Source organism: Parambassis ranga, chromosome 2 (assembly GCF_900634625.1).
Source record: "Parambassis ranga chromosome 2, fParRan2.1, whole genome shotgun sequence".
Classification (NCBI taxonomy): domain Eukaryota; kingdom Metazoa; phylum Chordata; class Actinopteri; family Ambassidae; genus Parambassis; species Parambassis ranga.
Window position 1 is genome coordinate 30,747,004 of NC_041023.1, and position 10,195 is coordinate 30,757,198.

A 10,195-nucleotide genomic window follows, 5' to 3' on the forward strand; every position below is an offset into this window, starting at 1 on the left:
TACAGCACTGTATCCAATCCAGAATAGGCCCTCCTTTCTTCTGCCGTGACCAGTTGTCACATTCCAGCTTTAGCCAGAGAGAAACGGCAGCTAAAAGAGGGGTACCGAGGGGGCCAACCCAAACCAAATCTGTCTTCTTTTCAAAGAACTGAGCTAATTATCTGAGATCTTTTCACATTCTGATCTGTGATCTGTTCAACACGGCTGGTACAACGAAACCATTTGCCTGAACTCAACTTTAACATTGGAACCAATGAAGTCATCCCAAAAGCGCAAACCCCATCCATTTGACCCTTAACTTTGGACAAAGGTACTAAGGGAAAGTTTTCACTCAGCATTGAAACACTTCAGCGATTCCTATAAAGTGCCAATAGCCTATGAATCACAAGACCAACAAAAATCCAGCACATTAAAAAATCTGTCAAGTGCACTTCCCTGCAGGAGGTTTAATATAATCCATGTTTGTCAAACTATCAGCAGGGATTCTAAAATATATGACATGCTTTAAATGCTGCAGGAAACTCTATTATAAAATCATAAAATGCATTGTGTAACATCGTAAAAATTCCATATTGCTCTCTGAGATGGACTGCAGGGACAAGCAGACATGATGTCATGGAGCAGCCTCATGACATTTGCATGGAGTGATTACAGCCACGTTTTTCTTTTTTTGTTATGCAGAATATATACATAGAGAAGAACGTGATGACTGAACATTTCCCTCATGTTTCCACATATGAAACGGACTAACATGAGGCCTTATTTAAAGGTGCGGTGCTTCTCCTATACTTATTGTTTTCCTACACATAGATATCAGGGATTGTGTGTGTGAGAAATTCCTACAATACAATCTATGCTTATCTGCTGTATAAGCAAATTAGATTTTAGTCACAACATCATGCATAGATGGTATTTGTTCTAGCATATATACTATACTATTGAATGTTGTAGTTTAACTGAGCAATAATGTTTAAAGAAACAAAAAGTGCCAAATTTTGGCTGGGAGCAGGTGCCACTGACTGCTACCTCCTGGTAGCATTGCTTATTTGTGGCTAAATTGGCCAGCTAGAGCTAGAGCTTCTAGCTTCACATTTCATGCACAAATAAAGGAGTGGTACCAACCTTCCCAATGTTAACTACAGCTGTAAGACCACATCATTAAAAACCACAACAAGAACAAAAAGTGGCATACACCCTGTTGGGTCCTTTTAGGTCCTGTACAAAGATCTTTCCTGGCTGCTACAGGGATGTCACGTGGTGTCTTTCTTCTGCTGATAGCAGGAAAAACCTGCAAGGCCACAGAGTGTAGACTAAATTGCCATTGTCAGACACCTCAGTAATGGATTGACTGGATGCGGTATCTTGGTAACGAGCGAGCCTGTCTGCGTGTATCTTCTGATGAAATACGTTTGGCGAGAGATGGACTGGCTCAGATTCTCAATTTCTATCAAGGGGGGGGGGGCAACCAATCATGAGACAGCCTAAGCTTCCTGCTGCGTGGTTGTTATCAGACAGAAAGTGAATGGACACCACAGAGCTCATACAGACCGGCTGTATTCTTATCAAAAACATGCATAATTCAGCAACCCTCAATAATACAGTGTAAAAAAAGACGGAAATAATAAATTGAAGGTAGATAAAATTGCGTGGTTTGGTGGGTTTCTTTCGAAATGTATCAAAACAAAATTATAGTGGTGTCAGAGCTCATCATGAAAGCGCAGCCTTCCCAACAGCCACTGACCCATGAATATCAACTCTATGATAAATGGTGGAGGGTTTATATGAAAAATAACCACTACAAAATGCAATGTGTGACTTCTACACACTCACAACTGACAAAGACCCAGACAGTAGATGTTGCTATTACTGCTTTAAATACAGTCTGGTTGTAGCAGTCCTCTTCATATTATTCGTATTATTATTAAAACACAAGGCAATGATAAATAAAATATGTTTTCCAACTGGTCATGTAGTATCAAATATATAATATACAATAGTATACTTTAAAAATGTTTATGTATCTGTGTTTCAATATTACAAATACAAATATTATGTATAACATCTTATACACCTGAGGGCCCTAAAAGTCTCAAATAACTACCATATCTGCACAATAAAGTGTGTACGGGACTGTATGTGCCGCACAGGCACAATAAATTGGTGGGTCCATGTAGATTTGAATTTATTCTCTGGTGGCAAATTTCACATGTTGCGAGCGTGAAAGCAGGAAAAACCCTTTACAAATTTTCCATAACGTGAACCCCAGTATACTTGTGAACATAGAAAGTATTGGGCAGAGTCCACAACCACGAAAAAGGTTTGGAGTTTTAAAGCCCACTTAACTCTGAACAAATAAGGAGCTCCCTCATTTTGTAACGGGTGGCCAGACTATTGAACGGCGTTTAAAGGCCAGTGCATCAAAAATGGGAAAATTGGCTTAAATGCGTCCTGACCCCAGCTGTATAATTAAGGATGGATAGTTAACTTGAAGGATGATGTGCCGTATGAGTTTAAACACAGAATAACGACCTTCCAGCCGATCCAAACCTGAGTGACTGGGCACAAAAGTCTGCACCACAAAACCAACAGCTCAGGCTATACCAAGAAACAGGAAAGCTACTTTCAGCACAGCTTAGCATCAAACCAGGCAGATTCTCATGCACAATAGCTTCTATTCCAAACTATCAACAATAATCACATCCTCTCCTTCTTGTGTCATCACCGCTCCAAATAGACTTCCATTGTGTAACAATGAGAGAACCCCCCCCCCCCCCCCCCCCGAACAATACAGCAGTCCTGAGACTTCTGCACTTCCTCTGTCTGTATGATCACGTGTGGTTCTCCACTTTTAGGCTCTTATCGGGAGGAAACAGGAAAAGGAGAAAGGCTATCTCCCGCTGCAGAGTAAATCAAGCGGATGGAAATTAAATATGAACATTCTAAACATTTATAAACCCAGAGTGTGAACAGAATTTAGACAGATGACAGAGCCGATATCATTATGATCCTACTGGCCCTGCCTTGGAAAGAAATTACACTTCAAAAAACCAGTGATCACTTCACTCCTGCTACATCTTTCAAGAAACACAATAGCTGAGTACAAGATAGCAGAGAACTCATTCACTCTCACTCAGTCCCTTGTAGGTTTTTAAGAGGTGAGAATCTCCACCCAACACACACACACAGGTCAGGTATTCTGCTGTGGGCCCTGTTCTGACCCAGAAAGCCTTCTACATATTAGCATTTCATACTAGCTAGAGTAGCCATGCGTGAAGATGGATAAGGTGTGTGCACTGCTCAGCTAGGGTTCAGTGCCAAGGTTGATGAGCTAATGTATGCCTATTTTGTGAAGCGCCTGCCACTTGGAATAATGATTAAGGTTGTGCATACCTCTGGATATGTGCCAAAGAAAAGTATAAAAATATTTCAGTGTCGTCAGGAGACCTAACACATTGCTTTTTTTCTTTAATCAGGCGATGATACATAGAACTGATGAACTTAGCTTAGCATAATGATGGGAACCAGAGCTACATCTTTGAGGTCAACCTAAAGAAAAAGCAGCAATCCTCATGCTCACTGCTTATACAAGCCTCCAGCTGCCATCTAACTACACTGTTACCACCAACCCCTCACAAATCCACACACAGCTCACAGATCAAAACAACCGCAACCATGAAAGCTGAGCCTGATCCATCAACCTGATCATTTACACTATCAACATCTGACAGCTTCACCACACATCACCAGGGAAAAGCTGTCAGTGGTCAGAAAAAAAACAAGCTTCCACATCCACAAACATCCCTCTCAGATACTGATGAATGTCAAAACTCACTTTAGAGCTGATGCTGTGTAGGGAAACATGAGCACTTTGTCAAAGTGTAGTAAAAAAAACACTCACATGTTTGATTTCTGTTCTGACAGCTGTTCTGAGCTACAGGAAAGAAAACCTCAGCAGTTACTGAAAGCTGATACTCAATGGCTATTGATTACAAAAGGTGATGGTGGGGGTTTGGGGGGGGGGTAACTTTGTGATCCTCAGCTTGGCTTTGGTTTTGTATTACGCCACAACTGCTGTAAGAAGTCCACCTTGTAGTTTTAAGAGTGAAAGTGAATGCCAGCTTCTAAGTGTAATCCAACACCGAAATCCAAACCCCTGCTGCTGAACAAAGTTATGAAGGTTGAGGAAGATCATGATTGAACATACACATGGCTGTTTTCACCATTTTATCTGCGGTTCAGCGGTTTCCATCCTCCCAAACCTAGCATGGGTGTTACATGATAAATCTGTATCTTACTGGCAAACTTGTGATTCCTGTTGTCCGTGGATACCACTGTTTTGGGATCCGCATATGGCGTGTATACAAGGGAGGGTCTTGAGACTGAGGTTTGGCGGTCGTGTCTTGGCAGACGGGTGGGGCGACTGAGGCCTGCGGAGCGCAAGGGCCAGCCAAGGGTTAGCAGCAGCCACATGCGTCGCTGAGATCCAATGGGACAAAGAGGGACAACCTAAAAATAAACAAACCTTATGTTTCCCTGTGTCTAAGGACAGGGCTCAATGGAAAGGGTGGCATCCAGTAGTATTATGTATTAAACTTATCATAAGGCTGCAATCAGTTATATTTTAATTATTGATGTTTTCCCATTGTACTCCTCTCAATGTACCCATAGCAGCCAGCCACCAGGGGACAATCAAGATGCTTTGGTTTCCTATTTGAGGAGCTGTCTTATCATTCATCTTCATACACAGCCCATAACTTTTATGCATCTCTAGCCTAAATGGCAGTGGAGAGACACGTGTAAGTCTTCAACCAAGAAAGGATGGCCCTACATAAGGCGAAGGAGGGAATATGAGGACAGGATTTAATTTGGTATTGCGGCAATAACGTCCAAAATGTGGTGAACAACGTTAGCTAGCATATTGCTACTTGTATTCTATCACAGTAAACCCTGCCATCTCTGACTCAAATGTGCCCGTGATAACCGCTCCTATAATCATTATCTCCTGTGGGCTCACTGTGATCAGTTACAACCCACTGTAGTAAGCTCTGCCAGGAATCCCCTCCCATGCCTCTCGTGGAATAATTATCCAACACATGTGCCCTAGTTGTGTTGAGGCTGTTTAAGTTACAGTATGTGCTCGGAGCAGATAAATATTGAGGGAAGAGAAGTGGGCTAATGAATTGAGTGAGCAAAATCCCTGTGACTGTGAAGTGTGCGTGGTGCGGTCGGTGTGATGTCTGTCAAAAAGAGGTTTCACAGAATTAAAGTGAGCAGTGTGGTGAGGAGTAACTGATGAAGAAAGTGTTTATGAATAGTCATTTCAGATGCTTCTGTGACAAGAAGCCTTTAACCAGATCAGCGTACATAAAGGATTGAGTGTTTTCAAGGGGAAACAGGCAGACCTCATGAAAAGTGTGGTTAAAAAAACGTCACCATCTTATGTACTGTTCCACCATATGTTTTTACTTCATGTTGCCACTGATGTTTCTGCTCCTTAAATTTGAGGTGGACTATCATAGTAACAATAGGGGTCTAATCTTGATTAGTAGCAGACTTAGAGAACGTAAGCACTTGATGGTCAACTCTACAGATACTGTGGTTTATAAACTGTTTAAATGCGACAAATAAACAACAAGTTGGTTGAAAAGGGTTAATTATAGTTCATTTTTTAAGCATATATCCACTCTGTGTTTGCTTGTAGTTGTATACTTCTTAAAAAGAAATCTTCTGAAACAGATTTCCAGGGTCACAAGGTCAATCACAGCATTCTACAAGCTGTTATTTCTGTGCAACAGAGTGTTGCTATGTATAACATGGACTAAGTTGTAACACGTTTTTTTTTTAAAAAGTCTATGACTAATCTAATGAGACACAAAGCATGTCCCACTCCCCACTTTAAATGCAACATCAAAATGATTCCCTCCTTTTAGCTGTGTTTTTGTCTCCACCGGCTCCTGTGGAACTGTGTTGAAAAAAGACAACTCGGTCTTCGACCACTGTACAAAAGTAGGGCCAAAATATTTTGCTTATGGAAGATGCCATTATGGAACCACAGTGTGGCTGTTCTGCCCCTACACCCACATCTCTCTGTTTTGCCCCCTGTTGTCACAACCTAAAGCACATGTAATACAATGCAGCACAGTACATAGCCAACAGGCCATCAAGTATCTCAAAAGAAAACATATATGAGGAGTATTTTTAGTTTTTTAGCTAAGTCTGTGTACCATCCACAGTCACTAGGGGGCAATCAAAATGTTCTGGCCCCACTTTGAGGGAGCTGTCATGTCATCCATCTTTATTTACAGCCTACTGACTAAAAAATATTCGTAAAAATTTGCTAACATTAAAACCAAAAAACATATTAATAAATAAGAAAAGCAACAGAACTTAAAACACTGGAGGAACAATAGTTGGGTGTTAGAGTAATTAAACTACTATTGGTAACAATGTTGTGCTATATACAAATTTATATGTGGGTCAAGAATGAAGTAAAAAGATGGAAGTGTCTCGCTGTTTCTTTGTGTGTACAATTAACACACATAAAGGCAATCCATTATCACTTTGACTCTATAAGCACTCTGGTTTGACCTATGATGAAAGGCTGATTTTTCAAGACAATCTCATCTTGATGCATTTATCGGTAAACCTCAGAAACCGAGCTAGGACCAGATGCTTGCAACCAACAGGCTCCGGGATCCTCTCAGATCCCTCCAATGTGTCACCTCTGAGCTATTTAACAGCTTAAATCCTTATTTGGGATGAACATATTCAGCTTTAACAAACCCATGATGTGCCAGTCAATGAAACCCAACTACTCTTTATCCTCCTCTTCCTCCACACCCAGAGATGATATTTGCTCCTCTGAAACAAAGAGTGAAGATGTTTTCACTTCAATTCCCAGACGGGCCGTAATGCATTTCTGAGCAGAGCGGGGGGGACTGTGACGTTATTGGGGTCACAGATGTTTCTGGAGACACGAGTCTGAATGCTGAAAGCCACTTAGGATGCATTTCATTTCTCCAGTCACTTTCAGCGTCTACTCCTTCTAAAGACATCCATTTGTCAATACAGGTTGTTAAAGAGACAATATCATCGAAACGTAGAGCCTCATTTATTCGCTTGTCAAAAGTAGTGATGATGGGTATTCAAAGAAGAGTTCAGAGGTAATATATTTTCCAGTCTGTGACCACAGCTCTCAAATGTCCTATCAGCACTGAGAAGAGTCTTTTTTAAGGCTGCCCTAACATTTGGCAAAACCCAAGATTTTTTTCCAATGAATCAAAATTGGCCTGGCTCGAGTCCTCTCCCTGCTCCCGTAAAAACTTAGTCATTTCACACGCAGAGGCTTTTCATTGGGAATACTGTTGGCCAAAAGAGCGCTTGGCCGGGCCATGAGCAGTGCCCGGGAAAAACACTTGACGTGATTGAAAAAGCAGAGAGCTGCCAGAACATCCTCACCACTAGAAGATTTATCTGCCTCACCATCTCGCCTCAGAGCTGCATGTGACATGGAACGAGAATCTGATTACAGAGTGAAAGGTCAGATAAGATCATCTCAGCTCAGGGACAAATGTAGACAAAATCCACAATCCGTCTGTTCAGAGTGATTCGTTCAACTCTCCTCCACTCTAGCCTTAACCTTACGCTCGTAACTCTCTGCTGACGCCTGAGGGAAGAGACCGGGAGCCTGTGACTCATGACCCCAAGAGAGGATGCCTTTTGATGAATGACCAGGAAAGGTCAGACCTCTGATTGGTATTCAGCCTCCTCCATCTGAGAGTGCTGAACCAAAACACCAGAGTCAAAACACCCCCCCCCCCCCCTCCTGCCCTGAGAGTGTAAATTACCATGGTGACTTTGATAGATACACAGCGCTGGCAGATCCTGAACTTTCACTGTAGTGGATGGAGAGCGAGCGTAGCCTGGAGTGGGCAGAGGCATCACCCTCCAGGTAATCCGTCACCAGCCCGTTTTTTTGACAAGCTTGTGGTGTCATGGAGACGGAGCTGATGGATGTATAACCTCTGGGTGTTTTTAAGAGGATATTTGGCGAGGTGTGATGTAACTGAAGACTCTTTTCTAGCACCAATATATGGGGGGGGCAAGTGGACGAATAAGGGAGGCAACCTGTTCGCTGTCTGTTGGTGGTTTAACACTTGATAATGAAAGACATATGAATATATGAGTCACCGAAGAAGCACCTGTCCAAATGTGCATAATGAATGTTTCTTACAGTCAACTAATGTGTGCATCTGTGCAACACTTTTCAACCATGATTACCAACCTTTTCTGGCCTTTGAGCACTAAAGTGATAATTCTATTTTAAAGGCATTCAAGAGGTGATTGCCCCACCGTTCAACAGTACAGATCCCCATCAGGTCGGGCTACCCACAGACAAGGAGGCCCAAGGAGCCTATAGGCTACACAAAAGTCTGTGTAACAGAATGTATGAGAGAACACCTGTCCAGCTTCTCATGCATGATTTGTGCAAGTGATCAACAATCACAATGAATAATTTAAGTGATCTAAAACATTTCCTGCTCCTTTGATTATAGAGAACAAGACACACTTTACTGTTTTCAGATATTTTACAGTAGAAATATTAGAAATCAATATTAGATATATTTACCACAGGGCTTCTCTCTTATTGGCACTCCACAGCATTAAAATGCTGACATGTTTCTTCAGCTGTTCGTGAAATTATTCCAGTTTAAATTAGCTTTACTCCCCTGAGAGCACGGGGCATTGTTAGAACAGGCATGACTGCTTCAACACAAAGAGCATCTGAGGCACTTCCATGTAGGACAGAGCTGCTCTCACTTCACAACATTCATGGGGAACTTTGAATGTTACTTGTCAATTTAATAAATCCCTGAAGGATCATGTGTGTAAACTCACGAGAAGTTCTATGAATATACCTTTGCTGGGTACGTTTATGAAATGCTGCGTTCAGGTGTCAGCACACTCACATCCTGACAAATGTGCAGTGATTCATTACAGGCTACACACAAAAGCACATGCAAGCAGGCGGACAGGCGCAGCGACCACCCGCCTCCCTTCCCATTCCGCCGCCGCTTCCGCGCCGAGGTAACGTGAGGAGATGTCAAGTGAACGGTGCGGGGATGTGGGTCTGCACCCGCCGCGCCGCGCGGAGCTCCGTGGGGTTCACACCTACCTGTCGTCGTAGCAGAAATCTGCTTCCAGCGTGTTCAGATAGAGACCCACAGCCACGGCGGTGCACAGCAGCTCCGTGATCATCTCTCAAAGTGGGAGAGGTGGCTGGGATAGAAATGAATCAGGTCCCCCTTCCTCCTCCTCCTCCTCCTCTTCTGTCTCAAGTGTTTATTGTGCTCTCAATTCAGCCGCTCGGCAGCGCAGCTCTCGGCATTGTCCGTGTCATGCAAAGTGTGTTAAAGTTTGCCATGTTGCCTCTAACCCATTGTGTTGGAGCGGAGGTGAAGCTGTGGCCGGTCCGGCTCGGAGCTGTGCGCATTTCTGTGCTGCGGTGTCGTCCTCAGTATGCGCATCTCTCTCTCTCTCTCTCTCTCTCTCTCTCTCTCTCTCTCTCTGCCTTGGCACTGGAGAGAGCAGAGCGGGCAGACGCATGTGGTTTTCAGGCAGGCTGAGCATGCGCACTGGGCTGCGCACTGGAAAGAAAAAAGGAGAGCGAGTAGTGAGGAAATGAGGTTTTATGCATTACTAATGATCTAAAATATGAATCAGTTGTAAACAGGAAGTAGTTTAAGCAAGCAGGGGTTGAAAGTGCATGTATAGATTATACCTTAAATATGTGTTTCATTGGACAGATATATAAATACATTAAAACATTGAAGCATTGCTAAAAATGTAGGAACCACATTTGATCCCTTAAATGTGTTGACTGATAAGTCTGCGGCCCATAGTCATCCAGGGCATCTTGCATGCAGTTATACACAGCAAGATTCACAAATAACAAAGTAAGGACACTTTTATTTTTTAGGTGGATCCTGGGGGTTGAGTCCACACCAACCAGTGCTGGAGTCAGAGGTGACCGATCAGGCCTGAAGAACCTGCTGTAGCATCAGTGCAGAGGTGTGTCCTTCTTCAGCATGACATCCACTCAGGTAAAGAGCAAACCTGTATTAATCCACATTAGCGTATTGGTAGAGATCTAATTAATCAATTTAAATGTAATGCAGAGGAGCCCTGCTAAACA

At 42.8% G+C, this 10,195-nt stretch overlaps 1 protein-coding gene across 2 annotated transcripts in view; it reads right to left on the reverse strand.

Annotated features, from left to right (window-relative positions):
• Positions 1 to 9,565, reverse strand: part of tmtc2a (transmembrane O-mannosyltransferase targeting cadherins 2a) — a 47,069-nt gene extending 37,504 nt beyond the window's left edge. For both annotated transcript variants that reach the window (XM_028396926.1, XM_028396918.1), the window contains exon 1: positions 9,176 to 9,565. In XM_028396926.1, the coding sequence (XP_028252727.1) occupies positions 9,176 to 9,258 (83 nt within the window). In that variant the 5' untranslated portion in view covers positions 9,259 to 9,565. The remainder of the gene's footprint in view (positions 1 to 9,175) is intronic.
• Between the last annotated feature and the right edge of the window lie 630 nt (positions 9,566 to 10,195).